This window comes from Amaranthus tricolor, chromosome 3 (assembly GCF_026212465.1).
Source record: "Amaranthus tricolor cultivar Red isolate AtriRed21 chromosome 3, ASM2621246v1, whole genome shotgun sequence".
NCBI classification, from domain to species: domain Eukaryota; kingdom Viridiplantae; phylum Streptophyta; class Magnoliopsida; order Caryophyllales; family Amaranthaceae; genus Amaranthus; species Amaranthus tricolor.
Window position 1 is genome coordinate 8,760,322 of NC_080049.1, and position 18,447 is coordinate 8,778,768.

Consider the following 18,447-nt stretch of genomic DNA (forward strand, 5'->3'; position numbering starts at 1 on the left):
TTCTTTTCTCTTGTATCATCATTAATAATAAAAAATTTAAAAATTATGTTTTAAATCTCAAATTCCCTAAAACCTTCTCAAATTATGTTCAATTAAAATCTCAAAATTTTGATAATTATGTAGATTAATGATAATAATAACACAAAATAAATTGTAAATTTAAAAATTGAAATGACATTGGTGAAAATGTTTAATTTTGATTTTCAATTGAATTAAATTTTAAATTTTTAAAATTTCTGTTTTGAATCTAAAAATCTCATTTCTATTAAATGGCAGTTAGAAATAAAATTTTGTGTCTGTTCATTATCAATAAATAAAAGTAGGGATTTTAGTTATCAATTGATGAAGAAAAAAAAATGACAATAGTGAAAAGAAACAAGGTTAAAGACTTATGAAGACAATGGAGAAGGGCAAAGCAACAAAAGGAGGAAGGAGGAAGGAGGAAGGAAGAAGGAAGAAGGAAGAACCTTTTTTTGTTGGGGTAAATTTTACCTTAATACTCCATCCGAACCAATTTAGATGTCCCATTTGCTTGGGCACGATTATTAAGGATGGTATGGGGTCCATTAAAAAGGGTAAGTAGTAAAGGGTAACTAATGAAGGGTAGTTGGATAAGTAAGGTATGTGGGGGTATATTCGTAATTACTTATGTGAACTAAGGATATTTAGGCAAAAAAGATTGACAAAAATAGAAATGAGACAACTAAAAAGACTTTACCAAATAAAAAAATGGGACAACTAAATTGGTTCGGAGGGAGTATAGCCAAGAGTAAATTTTTACCCTTTATTTAGGGCTATTAGATTACACTTGTAATTATTCACTCACATTCCAAACTTGCCAAAATCACTGACTTACCTCATTTACTTGGTTTCTAGGCATGCCCTCAATAAAGGGTAATTTACTTTGGGGTATATTAGCATAGAGTAAAAATAAGGCCGCATCGGCCGTGTTGTAAAAGTTTTTGAAATAAATAAACTGATATTTTACGCGTTGTAAAAGTGTAAAAGAAATCATATTTTGGATCACATGAAGGGATTTTTTATGATTTCAACCGATATTTAGACGATATAATAATCGCATCAATTCAGTTACCGCATCAACATTTCATTATTGTATTTTATATTAGGGTATAAATTCGCTAAAAAAGGCTTCCTTCTTCCTCCTTTTTGTTGCTCTGCTTTTCTCCATTGTCTTCAATCTTCATCATTTCAACCTTGTTTCTCCATTTTTAATTTTTTTTTCCTTCATCAATTAATTACTTTTTACAGATATGTTTTTATGTTTTTTTCTTTTCATCTAAAACCACCATTTTGATATTGATAATGAACAAACGCATAATTATATTTCAAATTGCCATTAAAAAGAAATGAGATTTTTAAATTTAAAACATAAATTTTGAAACTTTGAGATTTAACTTAATTGAAAATAAAAATTAAACATTTTCACCAACATCACAAGGAAAAAGAATGAAATTTAGCCCATGACTTATGCGAATCTTGACAAAATTAAAAATTTCTCCTTAACTAATCCATTTGTAAAATTTATTTTCTAAAATATTTTCTAGAATTTCTGGCAGGCCTAGAGTCCAAAATTTTTTGGATTAATAGGAGTGATAAAGTATAATATAGAAAAATCTACTTCCTCCATTTCATAATACCCGTTACATTTTTTATTTTTGGCAATTTTATATTACTTGCTACATTTGCGTTTTTAGTAATAAAACAATCATTTAAAGTTCTACCTACCCCTATTTTTATCCTACTCTATACTCTATACTCTACAATAAAATATTATACTATACTCTATAAAGTAACCTAACAACCTATTTTTCCTTTTTCTTTTTCAATTAACAATAATAAAATATTATACTCTATAAAGTAAACAATCAGCTACAGTGTAGTTCAATCATTTTTCTTAATTCCCGTACCCATGCAAATGTAGCAACAATATCATAACGGAGGAAGTATAAAATTCAATCTAGAACTATGGCTAGCCTATAAACTAATTTTCATCATGAATGTGTGTCTACCAAAATTTTGACTTTGAAAATCACAAGTTATAAAGGCAAGCGTTGATTTTATTACAAGCAATTTGACAAGAAAAAGTGAAAACTTCTATTAAAAAAAAGTCTTTTCAAATTAATTTCAATCCACTTAGTCAACCTTTTTATCTCGATAAGGAAAGTCCCATTTTCCCAAATTGCCCAATTGAATAAAAACCTCAATATATCGTATTTTTTTTTTATAATGTTCAAAATTAGATGAAATGAAATTGTCAAGGTACGTGAGCTACGTAAGTTCAATTTTATACGACTAATAAATTAACTGTCAATAGATTCAACAAAATAATTCGTTAAAGTTGTGTTGTCGTAATCGAGATACTATATATAATTAAAAAATTAAATTATATCTTTAAATCATATCATATAATTATATAGTTTAAAAAAAAACTGTAAAATTACACATGTTATACTTCTAAAGTATTTCCGAAATGAAATGCTTTTAATGGGTAGCATGACAATTCATTTTGACAGTCTGTATTAGTCGTAATTACATGAAAATATCTTTGATTAATTTCTGTTAATTTTTAAATTAATTTAATACAGAACAATATGTTACAAAATTTAAAAGCTAACAAACTTAATTACAAATAGAACATTATGTTACAAACTTTAAAAGCTAACAAATTCAATTACAAATATAAAAAAGTTGGTAATAAGCTGTCATGTCTAATTTAGAGACTGATCAATTATATTGTAGTTGCTGACATTTAATTAACTTATTTATTTGTGGATAAATGGATCTAATCTAGGAAACCAAATTTTCTAACTATTTTTTAAAAAGCAATAAAAATGTCATACGATATATACAATGGAGTAATAATCAATTAAATACATAACAATTTTAATCAAACATAATTCTATATAGAAAATGTCACGATCATTATAAAGGAGATCTAACACTAAAGTTTTTCATTTATTACATCGTTGCTTGATACAATCTCCTCCGAGGGGGTCTTTAGATCTAGAGTGACTTTGAAATAGAAATAAATTTGATACTATTGATTGTATTAGCTGAATTGACACTCGTAACAGTAGCAGAACAGCACAGCAGCAAAAATAGCGACCAGGCCACCTTGCACGACACGTGGAGACTAAACCTATGCATCCAGGACCTGGGCTACAGTGGAAATGGAATCTTGGTACTTGGATCTAGCCATCAAGGGCCTAGGACTATGCTAAAAATCCACGTGGAATCCTAGAAGCTGAACTGAAGGAGGGCTGCTCTACAGTTTCCAGATCAGAATCTGTTTAAGTGTTTTTTTGTTTCCTGTTTTCTGTTTTAATTTAGTATGCACATGTATGGCACGTGGGCATTATGACCATTATTGGTAGTTGCCCTACGTGTATAATCCCTTGCTTTACTCATGTATCTTAGGCTTATAAATAGATGATGTGATCATTGTAAAAAAAAGAAAGTGATGAATGATAATTCTCTGAAATTTCACTAAGTGATTCTCCTTTCAATTGCTGTGCAATTGGGTTACCAAGGGTCAGTCTATCCTTCTTGGTTGTGCGTGTTCTTGTGTGTTCATCAAGACACCACTCCACCCTATCCAAAGAAATTGATAACTCCTTTGCAGATCAACAGAGGAAGCCTGGAATCGTGTTGATGTGAAGCCTGGCAGTCCAGTTCATACCAATACATTCTGAGTGCCAGTTCTTAGAATATCCTTCATTTTCGTATCAAAATCTGATTTATGCGTTGAATCCTTCATTCACCACGAATAATTGGATCAATTGATATCAGAGCCTCAAAGTCCTTGTGGGGTGCATAATTCAATTGGTTTTGATGAGAAACTACAGCCAAAAGTCGCAAAAACAAAAAGAAACAGAAGCTGTCAGAAACTGACTACATTTGGGGTCGAAAGCAGTAGCGTTTTGGGGATCGTATTGTGATTTGTTTTCAAAACTATTTTTACACGGTATTTCAGATTGAGTTCGAAAACGTTTGGCTTTGGAATCATTGGATTTGGTGTTGTGGTTAAGGAGATATGAATTTTTCTTTACAGACTGCCCAAAACTAATGAAATCCGGGTGCCTTGGTAAGTTGTCTTCGAAAACCTATCAAGATTCTTTTATTTTGCTCTCATCTTTCACCAAATTATCAATACCTATCCTAAATTCATTAAACCATATCATTTGTGCACTATTTCTTACGTTTCATAGGTTTTTTGATTGACCCATTTCATTGTTGTTTCTCAAAGTACAGGAGAGTCTCATTTGTATTTGTCTTCTGTATTTTCTTTGTGTCTCCTTCATTTTTGAGTCTTTTTCATTGTTTCTTTTTTTCACTTTGGGTATTTTTGAGTCTAGTTTTTCTGCATATTTTTTTTAATCATTGGAGTTGAGGAAAAAAAGATGCGCAAGTGTTTTAGACCAAAGGTCACAAAAACAGTTCAGATTGGATGTTTAGAGGAATTTTTGAATTGTGATCAAACTAGACCACGTATTTGAGTATTTCCAATTTGGGGTGTTTGTAGACAATTTGAGGTGTGTTGTCACCAAGTTTCATCATACTTGGAGTTGGTTTGGTCGGGTTTTTAGTAGCAAACATTTCATACAGATTTCTGAATTTTGGCTGTTTGGTTCTGTTTGCTTTCTGTTTTGTGCACAAAAAAAAATCCTAAACTTCATTTCTTTGTTTTTCTTTCTTTTTCACTATTATCCTTACTCTTATACTTAAAGTTTGAGAGATTCTTGAGCCTTAGAATATGAAATCAACGAAAGTAAACATGAACATACATAAATTATTAGATAAACTAGAATGTGCACTTGAAAATCTTCAACTAACAACATTGAATATGGAGGAGGAAAGGCTTAAGAGGTTGCAAGTGGACTGTTTACGTCAGAGGGATTGGGCTCAATTGTGTCTTTGTCTTGAAAAATTGGTGAATGTTAGGAGTCAAAAGCAAAGATTGAAGAGGAAGCTTGATCTTCATCAAGAAAAGCTGAGATTTCAACAAAGATTGCAAGAGCAACATGGAGATTCTAAAATGGTAATTGTTCATGAGTATAATCCTGATGTTGATCCGGTTAGGATTACATTTGAGATCATTTCAAAGCATGTTGATACACAAAGCACACCATTGTTTTCTCCTTTTGATAACAATCAAGAACCATCCATTGTGGAGAATAGTGAAGAAATTGTTAAAGCTTCTTGTGTAGAGGTGATTAATGATCTTAAAGGAGATGTTGAGGCATCTTGTGTAGAGGTTGTTGATGATCTTGAAGAAATTGTAGAGACAACTAATGTTGAGGATGTTAGTTCTTTGATGCAGCCCTTAATAGTGGTGAATTCTTCTTCAAGTTTAAGGACTAGTTTACATGTTGCGCAAGCAACGGAGGAAAAGTTTGTTCACATTGATCGTGTGGTTAAACAAACACACTTTGTGGAGTTTGTTCATGTTAGTAGATTTGTTGAGGTTCTTCCTACGAAAATTCGAGGAAGAACTTTTTCTAAAAAGGAGAGAATGCAACAAGCAGAATGTAGTCTTGGTAATACAAGCAAGCTAATCTTCTTGGTAAGCTTATTTAACATATGGGTGTGGTTTATTATGCAAGTAAGGGCAAGAGCATTCTTCCTTACATGTGTGATGGTCATGGGGAACCTGATTCCTAATTTAATTAAAGTTTTGCTAGTAGTTGTCTATTTTTGTGTTGTTTTTGGGGTTATGTGCAGTATGTGTTGGGTTCGTGCAGCAACATACAGCAAGATTAAATGCTGGTTTCTGCAAAGCTGGTCAGTGTGCAGAATCAGTGTGCCATGACAGTAAGTATGTGTATCAGTGAGCTGCACACATGAACAACTTTATATCACCTTTAGATAGCTCAAGCATGCAAGGAGAAGGTCCAGAATTGAGGAAAACTCTTTTTCCAAGAAGGAGGGAGTGAACCATATTGGTTCAGTCTCCCAAGTCATGTGCATCTTTCAGTCACATTCAGCACATGGTTCAATACAAGCTGACCTTGAAGACATGGATGTAGATGAGAACCATCATGAGCATCACAATCAAGAACATAAACAACACAAGCAAGGACCAAGAACACATTCCACAACAAACAACATATACAGAACACTGAAAACAGCAGTAGAACATCAAAACTAGCGACCAGGCCACCTTGCACGACACGTGGAGACTAAACCTATGCATCCAGGACATGGGATACAGTAGAAACGGAATCTTGGTACTTGGATCTAGCCATCAAGGGCCTAGGACTATGCTAAAAATCCACGTGGAATCCTAGAAGCTGAACTGAAGGAGGGCTGCTCGACAATTTCCAGATCAGAATCTGTTTATGTGTTTTTTTGTTTCTTGTTTTCTATTTTAATTTTAGTATGCACATGTATGGCACGTGGGCATTATGACCGTTATTGGTAGTTGCCCTACGTGTATAATCCCTTGCTTTACTCATGTATCTTAGGCTTATAAATAGATGATGTGATCATTGTAAAAAAAAGAAAGTGATGAATGATAATTCTCTGAAATTTCACTAAGTGATTTTCCTTTCAATTGCTGTGCAATTGGGTACCAAGGTTCATTCTATCCTTCTTGGTTGTGCGTGTTCTTGTGTGTTCATGAAGACACCACTCCACCCTATCCAAAGAAACTGATAACTCCTTTGCAGATCAACGGAGGAAGTTTGGAATCGTGTTAATGTGAAGCATGGCAGTCCAGTTCATACCAATACATTCTGAGTGCCAGTTCTTGGAATATTCTTCATTTTCGTATCAAAATCTGATTTATGCGTTGAATCCTTCATTCACCATGCATAATTGGATCACCTTTTTACCATCAAATTGATAACAAGACTCCAAACTCTTATCATGAGAGACATTAAAACCAAATACATGGGCAGATCGAATTCAATAAATGAATAGAATAATTCTATAATATAGAGAAAATAAACTTTATTCGTAATCAAAAAAGAAGTTTTAGGACTTACCATCAACCATAAAGTTGATAGTAGCCCCAAAATAAACAATACATGTTAGGGTTTTTTTAAGATAAAAAAAAAGAAGAGGGAGGAAAGAGAAGGAAACCCTTAATTTAGGGACTCCAAATTTTCTAACTTAGTGTATTAAAATTACAAATCTATATTGTATAATTGTATTAATTTTTGGCAAAATAGTAAGCTTTTAAATTCAAATATATGTTATCAAAATGTTTGATATTTGAAGTTTTAAACTCAGCACATCTTTTTAAGAGAAATAATTTGTATTTATCGGCATATATTTTTTACACGATTTTAAATTTTATTCAATTTGAATCTTTTATTGACAAATAAGACAATTACTATATGTTAAAGATTTAAATTCGCATCAGAGCCGTTTTGAGGGTAGTTTAGAGATGCAACCGCCTACGGCCCAACTTATAAAGATGCTCAAATTGAGTCAATCCTTAGTTTAAACTTTAGTTTGTACATAAGTACCTTATCATTATATGATCTGAAATTTGTACATTTATTTGACATTAATCATGTGATGGAAAAAAAAACTTATACGATGCACAGTTGGAGAAAAAAAAGAACCGCAACTTTGTTTATACAAGAGTTTTTTTTTATGTTTCGCATAAGACCAAAAAAGGTCAGGGTGGACACTGATTTGCATTATACTATTTTATGATACTATTAAATAAAAATTTAGAATAGCTAAATGTAGTTTGTATCCATTAGAAATAACATCCTTCCATTCCTTAAATAAGTTTCCATTTGTCATTTTGGGGTGTTTCATTTGTTGTTCTCATTAAGAATCTTTTCATTTATGTCATAAATTTTATACAAAAATAACCTTATTCATACTCACTTTAATATTTTTATAATTGCTTATGGACTCCACATATCTTCCACTAACTCTATTTAACATTTTTATATTCCATATGGTCCCCGCATGTTTCCCACTAACTTTATAAAACTATTTTTTTTATTAGTTGTGGTCCCTATATTTTTTCCACTGACTTTCTTTCAATATTTTTTTAATGCTTATGGTCCTTACTTTTCTCCAATTAAATTAATTTTTCAATTAAATAATATATCCACTATCTGAAATATTTTATTTTTTCTCAATTCCCTTGAACGTTCTTTATGGGAACTTCAATAAGGAATAGAGGGAGTATTTTTTATTGCACATCCAACTTTTTTCTCATTAACTGTCAACATGGTTATATTATACTTCTATATTATATCGATTATCATATTTTTATAACAAAAATTAAATTTGATATATATAAAAAGAATTAGGGAACTTCAATGCCGACAAACTTTCTAGGATATGTTATCTTCTAAAACTATCTTCTACACAGTGCAAAATATATGTCACAAAAAACTTTAGAGTCATTCAAACTTAATACTTACCTTTACATAAGGCTATTTTGACGAGGTTTCATACGTTTAAATTGTCTAGCAATATCTTTATTATGAACATCTTGGTGTTTGATTGATGTGGGAATTGGAAATTGGGTTTGAAATTAAAATAGGTTCTTTAATATGAATTTGGTGTTTGAAAATAAGTTTCCACAGATTCTTCACGCTTTCTCTTTATAAAAAAATTTATAATTGCTGAATCTTTTAATTACTTCATCCTAAAATCAATACAAGAAAATTATAAAATAAATTTGATACTTAATAAGTAAATTAAAGATTTAAAGTTTTAATTAAAATAATGCTTTTTAATTTTATTCATAAATAACAAATCAACAACCATTGAAATCATGAACAAACACAAATACTAATTCTCATTCTAAATTGAATTATATAAATCATAAATTAAAATATATAAATTTTAAATTATCACAATTTAAAGCAAATTGAAATTCTTCATAAACAATTACAACAAAAAAACCCAAATCATATAACAAATAATGTATAATACCCATTACTCAAATCATACACAAATCGTACAACAAATTGAACCAATGTAATTTACACAACATAAATAAAATTGCTTTTCTCAAAGAACTATACACAAAGCCAAATGGCCGCAGGCAGCAGGCAGCAGGCAGCAGCATCCGTCAGCAGACAGCCACAATCAATCTAATCTATAGGTGTAACAACAACAACATTATAATCCAATTTTTAAGGAAAAATTTTTATTGAGGAAAAACTTTTATTGAGGAAACAATATTTATGCAATTTCTTAAAATGATTATTTCAGTTGTATTTTGTTTTATTAATAATTATAGATAGATTATAAATTATAGATTTTTATATTGTTGAAAGTAGTATATCGTTAATTAATAATGATATTTCAAAGTAGAAATGTTTGACAAATTTGTGCTACTGGATGTTATTGTTCACAATTTTCTAGGCTTATGATAAATTTAATTAATAAATCATAATTAGTAATCGTGATATATAAATTATTATTAAAAGGCAAAAATTATAATAATAAAATAAATAAAATCAAAAAAATAAATTATAATAACAGAACTCTCACCCTCACTTCATCAAACTTAATTTACTTGTGAAGAACTTTCTATATGCTTGACTAACGTGTTTTTTGTTTTGGTTTTGTAATAAATTGCAATGCTTGCCGGTAATGACTTATATAGAGTGAGTTACTAAAGTACAATTTATCATTTTATTTGTACAATATGTGATTTTATTTGCAGCTAGTTAATTTTATTGTCTTTCTGTTTCCTGATTAATTTTATAGCACCTTCAATTTCTATGGTTTTTTTTTACTAACGTTCTTTAAATATATATAACATAGTATCCCATTATATATATATTGGCTAAAAAAAATCATTCTCATACTTCTTATTTTAAGTATTATTTCTTATTTAATCATATATATATATAAATATATATATATATATATATATATATATATATATATATATATATATATATATATATATATATATGAAAAATGTTATTAGATATTGTAGTGTATAATAACATCTATGAGAAATGTTATTGGATATTATATCGCGAAAGCTTTAGCATTATTTTTTACTGTTTTCTTAATGGTTTAATAAATATCATTAAATTCACTTTATATACCATTAGAAATCTATAGTAGTGATATTTAAATTAAATGTTACGCACTAAAAGTATAATGTGTTGTAGTCCTTTGAAGGCGAGACACGCAGATTAATGGACACGACCGATATAAAAATTTTACATACAATCTTTAGAATAATACAACTTACTGTCCAAAATACTCCAAATAGAGAAGTATTTTCAAATGATGAGACACATGATAATGTAGGATAAATAAATAAGACAGTGAAGTTAAAACTTTAAATGTCTAAATTGTTGAACTATCAAAGTAAATAGACTATGAATTTAGAATTTGGGCCCTTGAAATATTGTACTTCCTCAATGTTTCATATTACTTGCAAGAATTACAAGATAATGCATTATTCATTCATCACTTTTAATATGTGATTAGTTTTTAATCTATAAGTTAAAACATAATTAAGTGAAATTTTGTTTGATTCGTCTATTAATATCAAATTTTCACAGTTTTTAATCATACATAATTAAAGATATTAAAGATTAAAATAGTGCATTGAACTGCGAAAAAAAATCAAATGACACAAGTATTATTTTACATTTATAAAATAAGTGGGTAGAATGGTGTATCCGAGAATATTATTTTTGTGCTGCTACTCGCACATTTAACTTGATGAGCACGAAATACACATTCAAATATCATGTTTTTATAAAATTATTATCTAAATTCACGCATTTTTCAATTCGAATGGGTCGAACATGAAGGACATCCCACCATAAACATCTCTATGTAAAAGTAGTAATGAACCGGGTAATGGCGGGTCAACATAAGGCCGCTTTTCCTGGTTTATAAACATTGAATATTGAAGTGAATGCCACCTCCCCCTTTTGACTCTTTACGTTTTGTCAGTCATTGTGTATTTTTGGAACTCTGACTCTCATCCACAAGCGCGTCATCCCCGGTTTGTTACCCATGACATACTACTATTAATAGTACTTCTTCACCATTTGTTGACTTGGGAACAAATTGTTGACAAAAAAAATACCCTTTATATTTCTTTAGAGCGTCTCTCATAGTCTCATTTTGTATCGAGTGTAACATCAATGAAATTCAATGAAAACAAAAAATAGAATTAAAAAATAAGTGGAGGATAAAAATAAATTAAATTAAAGAGAATATATGTTTATAGATAAAAATAAAAGAATAAAAGTAAAATAATTGCCAAAAAATGTAAAAATTAATAAGAAAAATTAAAATAAAAAATAGTGCAAATTAAGAGGAACACAAGGAGTGTTACTTTTCATTTTAGTTTGTATTAGAGATTTTACATTTTTTTTGGACAATGATTTCAATTTTTTCTTCTTTTAATCTCAGCACAATTTGTTGAATCTCTATCTAAACCATTTATTTATATCATCCTACATTCATTTTAATTTAATTTTATTCTCCAACCCAATACTCGCTTTCACTATATGAGTTATCCCACATTGAAAAAAGAGAGGAGAATAAGCCACTTTATAAACTTGAATAATAACTACCAATTGGTTTTAGAAAGTAAACCTCCTATCCTCCTTGCTTGGTTAACTAGAATCATTTTCTGAATTCTAACATGGTATTAGAGTTTGATTTATTTTTGACATTTTTAAATGGACATTTAATTTTAATACTATTTAAGGCTTCTTAAATTGGATGTTCATTTTCCAAGAGATTTGCAACTATTCTAGTGGGCTAAAATTCTAAGGACACTCATATGAGAGTGAGAGTGTTAAATGCCCATTATAATGCACATGTGAATTGTTCTATTTCAAAGAATGAAAAAAGAATATATCACTTTATAAACTTAAGAAATAACTCATACTACTACTGCAAATTTATTTATATGTGATTTACTTCTTTTCTTCTTTATTTGAGTTGCTCATGTCCATTTTCTAAATTGTAACACAAAATAAGATAATCTAAAGAATCAAAGGGAGTAGTAGTTACAATTTGATGAAGGGGTTGCAATTTTATTTGTATAAAAATTGAATATAAATTTCCTAAATTGATCAATAAATAAATCCAAAATTACAGCACGTAAAAGATTAATTTAATTGTTGTTGAGTTTTCATACTTTAAATCTACTTATAATTGTAATAATTAAAATAACATTCAAAACAAATCTTTCTCAAGATAATAATTAACGTATTGTTTAACGAGTAATTTTTCATCTTTTGATTGCGCAACTTACTGAGTCATGTAGACAAATATCCTTAATTCGACCCAGGCCTTTATACGGGTAGAAGCAATGTTGATTTTAAAAATAAGTTTATTGAGTTTATATTATTGATGTGAAATCAATTCATGAAAGGCTGAGGGAGAATTAGTGATATTGTGAGATGGTAAAGTGAATGAGTAAGTTTTAGGAGTATTATTTTTTATTTTCAATTTTTGGAAAATTTTTTAAAGCATTTTTTTTACATAATACAAGCATATCATAGAAGGTGAAATGTGATTTTATTGAGGACTATTTTCAATTTTGGAAATAAGTCAAATATTGTTTTATTTTGAAGTTAGTTTTTAGAATCTGCAACACTTAAATATCAATTGACTTCCTTAACAGTGAGCTTATCTATAAATTTAATGTATTTGTACGTCATCTGCATGTAAAAGGTGAAACGTGATTTTAGGGAAGAATATTTTCAATTTTGGAAATAAGTCAAATGTTGTTTTAATTTGAAGTTATTTTTTAGTATCTATAACCCTTTAATATCGATTAACTCTCTTAACTGTCAGCTTATCTATAAATTTAATGTATTTTTTATGTTGTCTGCACATTTTATATCCTATTACTGTTTTGTCCTTATCATCAATTTATTCGTTATCAAATTTATGATGTCGAGAGCTTGTTTGAAACACCATAAACTTTGCTCGAAGGAATGTTTTATATAAATATGTAGACAACTCTTATGAAAATATATATGGTAAAATAAATTGTTACTAGTTGAATATTGATAATCTATTATTAGGCAAAAAATAGTCTAAATCAGTTTTTTATTTTAACTAAAAAATCAACTTTTAATCGGCGTGAAATACATTTGTCAAACAAGTGTTTTATATGTTTGACCAATCAACAAATCAAAATTCAAAAGCAAAACAAATAAACTATTTAATAGTCAATTACCAAACATGCATAACAGTCAAAGATTTTAATTACTAACTTTAGGATGCGACTTTGATTATCACCTGTCATCACTTAAAAGAAGAATTAATTCTCGTTATTCTTTTGCTTATCAGAAAATTTTTAAACTTAACCCATATTTAAAGACAAATCATTTGCTAAACAAGTGCGATGTTACGAGACGGTTAAGTAAGTCAATCAAAATAATCAACAACAAATCCCCGTTTCGAATCGATTATGTGAATAATGACGCTCAAAAGATGAGAGTGAGATAAGAAAGCATAGGATCCAAAACGTCTTAGTTAGATCGCACCTAACATGTCCCAAGTCCCAACCCTTCATGAATTTCCCACATCCCCACCATCCGCGTCTTTGGCTCTTTCATCATCATCTCTTTTATTTAAACACTATCATTTTCAGGAGAGAGAGCTTTGATAAAAAGACAATTTTAGTGCATTGACAATCATATTTTTAGAAACTGTACCATCCCAAAATAGTTCCACATACTGTTCAACAAAACAACATACCCAATAAAACCAACTCACTCAAAAAAGTCAGCTCATTTGTGTCACCATTCCAAATTACTTTTCAGCTTTTACTAAAAACTAAAATCCTTATTTTTTTCCCTAATTAAGCCTACAATTTTATTGAAAAAAATAATACCCATGTTCCTAATCATCTGAAAGCTCTAATCTTTAGTCAATTCCTACTACCCCAATTTGTTTTACCTGATTTTCTTGGTTCTTTTCCATTATTCAAACCCTTTCTCTCTCTAGATTCTAATATTCCGTCTTTGCAAATTGTTGTCAAAACTGTTAAAGGAGGGAAATTTATATAAAGAAAAGCATTAAAGTTTTGTTCTTTTGGTTTGTTAATGACTGTTTTTTCTTCCATTACAAGGCAATTGAAGGAAAATAGATAATTTTCTGAACTTTTAGCAGTAGTATTGATTTGAGTAGTCTCTATTCTCTCTCTCTCTCTCTCTTCATTTATTATGATGGTTCAATTCAGTTTCTCTTGAACTTTCCTACAAAGATTGTTCAACTACTCAAGATCTTGGGATTTGTTCTAAGTTGGGATTGGTTTTGGTTTATGGCATTTGTGGTTGGAGTGAAGATTGTAACATCAATTTGAAGTTGTTGTTAGTTTGGCTTTCTTTTATTTGGGTTATCTTCCTGGTAAATTAAAGTTCCTAAGATTAATTAAATTCATTGCCTGGGAGATTGTGCTATCTTTTTTTCCTATTATAAGTCAATTGGGAAGTAGTTTTCTTCTTCATTTAAGGGCTTCTTCTCTTTGTATTCTCCCATATTTCATTGTCTTTGGATGTGATTGCAGATCTCAGTGAGGGCTTTCCTTGTAGCTTTTTTGGTTTCTTCTGTCTGAAGTTGCTTGCTTTTTTGCATGGTGGTGCTTAAACACATGGGTATGTGACTTTCTCACTTGGGTTTGTCTGAAAAACTCTTAAACTGCAAATTGGTTTCTGGGTTTTTGTGGGTTTCATGATTGATTTTATTTAGGATCTGTTTTTCTTGTTGGGATTGGTGGTTTTTGGCAAACTTTAGTGATTTCTGAGCTGTTTCAAGTTTCCTTTGAATTCTTCATGTTTGGTTGTTTCTGGGTTGAATGACAAATTCCTCAATGTTACCTATGCAAGCTCTATTGAAATGTGTGGTCTTGGTTTGTTTTGTGATTACTGTTCCTGGTTTTCAAACCCTAAGCCAGGCATGTGATCCTAGTGACCTTTTGGCACTGAAACAATTTGTTGGTAATCTCACAAGTGGTTCCATTATCTCCACTTGGGATCCCAAAACCAACTGCTGTGATTGGGATGGTATCTCCTGTGATACTAATAATGGTTCTACTTCAAGTACAGTGATCAAATTGATTCTGAAAAACATGGGTCTTAAAGGAGTTATTTCGAGCTCTCTCGGTCAATTACTTTCTTTAGAGATGCTTGATCTTTCATTGAACTCTCTAGAAGGTAGATTGCCTGTAGAACTGTCCAATTTGAAAAAACTGGTTTTCCTTGATGTCAGTCACAATAAGCTCTCTGGTTCACTTTTGGAACCATTTTCTGGTTTGCAAAATCTTCACGCCCTTAATCTGTCAAGCAACTTTTTCAATGGGACACTCAGTGATTTTGGGGTGTTCCCTGATTTGATTGCCTTCAACATAAGCAACAATTCATTCACCGGACTAGTCAATTCACGAATTTGCAGCTCGAGTAAGATTAACATCATCGATATCTCGAAAAATAATTTCGGTGGTGCTCTTCAAAGTTTTGAGAATTGCACCTCATCTCTCAAACAGTTGCACACCGATTTGAATTCACTTTTTGGTGAGCTTCCGAGCTTTATATATAACATGTTGTTATTGGAGCAGCTCACTATCTCTTGTAACAATTTCTCTGGCGAGATAAGTGCGAAAATCAGTAAGCTTTCTGGGCTTACGAAATTAATCATTTCGTGCAACCACTTCACTGGCTTGTTTCCTGATGTGTTCAGTACATTTACTAAGTTAGAGCAATTTGATGCACATTCAAATTTGTTCTCTGGGCCATTGCCCGCGAGCTTGTCTCATTGCTCGAAGCTTCAGACACTTGATCTTAGAAACAATTCTTTGTCAGGCAATATTGGTATTGATTTTATTGGACTATCTGATCTTAGAGTACTTGAACTTGCCAGTAATCACCTTAATGGAACCATACCGACTTCGATTTCTAGTTGCAAGAAACTTAGAACTCTGAGCCTTGCTAAAAATGAGTTAACTGGTGAGATACCTGAAAGTTTAGGTGAGCTTACTTCACTTTCCTTTCTCTCGTTGTCAAACAACAGCCTAGGGAACTTGTCCAGAGCACTAACAACGCTGCAGCAGTGCGAAAATTTGGCTACGCTCATTCTTACTCGAAACTTTCATGGTGAGGAGATTCCGAGAACTTTGTCAGGGTTTGATAGGCTGCGAGTTCTGGCAATCGGAAATTGTGCCCTACGCGGTGAAATTCCTGTTTGGTTGCGGAGTTGTAAGAAGTTAGAAGTCCTTGATTTGTCTTGGAATCGCTTACATGGGGTTATTCCTTCATGGGTTGGGCAGATGGAGAATTTGTTTTACTTTGATTTCTCAAATAATTCACTTTCGGGTGAAATTCCAAACACTTTGATGCAGCTTAAGAGCCTGATCACTTCACATAGCTCGTCACAAGATTCTCCATTGATGAACGGTATCCCATTGTTCGTGAAGAGAAACCAGAGTTCTTTCGGCCTACAGTATAATCAAGTCTCGAGTTTTCCACCTTCTATATTTCTTAGTAATAACAAGTTTAACGGGACCATACCATCGGAGATAGGAAGGTTGGAGCAACTTCATGTCCTCGATCTAAGCAGAAATAACATCACCGGGACTATTCCTGATTCGATTGCAAACCTTCGGAACCTAGAAGTCCTAGATTTGTCGTTCAATGATCTTTCCGGAGTGATACCTCAATCACTTAATAATCTTACATTTCTTGCAAAGTTTAGTGTTGCACATAATCATTTACAAGGACCAATCCCGTTAGGAGTGCAGTTCCAGGGCTTCCCGAACTCAAGCTTCGAGGGTAATAGTGGGCTTTGTGGATCAGTTCAAGCTCCATCATGTAACATTGTCGACATGAATAACCCATCTTTCTCAAGCAATAAATTCGGTAGAAGAACCATCCTAGGAATAACAATTAGTGTTGGTGTTTGTATTGCTTTGCTACTGGCAGTCGTTTTGATTAAAATGTCGAAGAGAGATGTTCGAGCGTCAGTTGAGTATCTCGATGAAGAGAATGGTGGCCGGTCCAGACGACTTTCACAAGGGTTTACTGCTGCAAAACTAGTGCTTTTTCAGAATTTGGACTGCAAGGAACTAACAGTTGGGGACTTACTGAAATCCACTGATAATTTCAGTCAGGCAAATATAATTGGTTGTGGGGGATTCGGTCTCGTCTACAAGGCTAGCCTGCCGGATGGAACAAAAGTTGCTATCAAGCGGCTTTCTGGGGACTGCGGTCAAATGGAACGCGAGTTCCGCGCAGAAGTCGAAGCTTTGTCTAAGGCTCAGCACAAAAACCTTGTTTCCTTGCAAGGCTACTGTCTGATGGGTGACGATAAATGGTTGATTTACTCGTTCATGGAAAACGGAAGTTTGGATTACTGGTTACACGAGTGCATTGATGGCGGCTCAACACTTAATTGGACAGCGAGATTGAGGATAGCACAAGGAGCAGGTCACGGTTTGGCATACCTCCATAAGGATTGTGAGCCGAGTATAGTCCACCGAGACATAAAATCCAGCAATATTCTTCTTGACGAAAAATTTGAGGCTCACTTGGCAGATTTTGGACTGTCGAGAATGCTCCGACCTTATGATACACACGTAACAACAGATTTAGTTGGAACGCTCGGTTACATTCCTCCCGAGTATAGCCAGACGCTAACAGCAACTTTCAAAGGAGACGTTTACAGTTTTGGTGTAGTCCTTCTGGAACTCCTTACGGGCAGGAGACCTGTCGAAGTCTGCAAAGGGAAAAACTGTCGAGATTTGGTCTCTTGGGTGTTTCAGATGAAATACGAGAAGAAAGAAGAGCTGGTGATTGATCCTTCGATTTGGGACAAAGAATGGGAGAAGCAACTATTAGATGTTCTTTGTATTGCCTGTAAGTGTTTGGATCCGGACCCAAGAAGAAGACCGTCGATAGACCAAGTAGTTTTATGGCTTGATGCCATAGGTGACAGCTGAAGTATGTTAATTGTAAACATAGGATTACTTAGCAGAAAGGATTATACCTTAATTCTGTAAAGCTATAGCATGTATTATGTTGGGGATAAGTCTCACTCAAGGAGGTAGGTTTAAGTTTTACTTAATTTTTATTTATACGGATGAGCTGAAATTATGTATACCCTGGCCGTTTTGGTCTCTTCTATGAGAAATAATCTCGATAAGTTCTTGTGCTTTTGTAAACTCTTCACAAAATAATCTCAATAGACCTGCAATGCAAGTTTTGCAGAGATCATTGACATCTTGACGAAGAATTATCTTCGGAATGTTTGATCGTCTGCACGCACAACTCGTAAGAAGGCGTTTAAGACTACTCGGTTTGGTATGCATCTGAATGATATTCTCAATCTGCTGCAAGTTGCTAACGAACATGTGTCAACCTATTGTATGAATTTTACTATTACCTCATTTGAAAGTACATGCAACTGATAGTGACATGTTATATGAATAACTGTCACTATCAATTACAA

The 18,447-nt window shown here is 31.9% G+C and overlaps 1 protein-coding gene across 1 annotated transcript; it reads left to right on the forward strand.

Annotated features, from left to right (window-relative positions):
• Positions 1 to 13,586: 13,586 nt before the first annotated feature.
• On the forward strand, positions 13,587 to 18,152 carry LOC130809449 (phytosulfokine receptor 2). Its single transcript, XM_057675238.1, has one exon. The coding sequence runs from the start codon at positions 14,804 to 14,806 to the stop codon at positions 17,936 to 17,938; it is 3,135 nt and encodes a 1,044-aa protein (XP_057531221.1). The 5' UTR covers positions 13,587 to 14,803; the 3' UTR covers positions 17,939 to 18,152.
• The last annotated feature ends 295 nt before the right edge of the window (positions 18,153 to 18,447 follow it).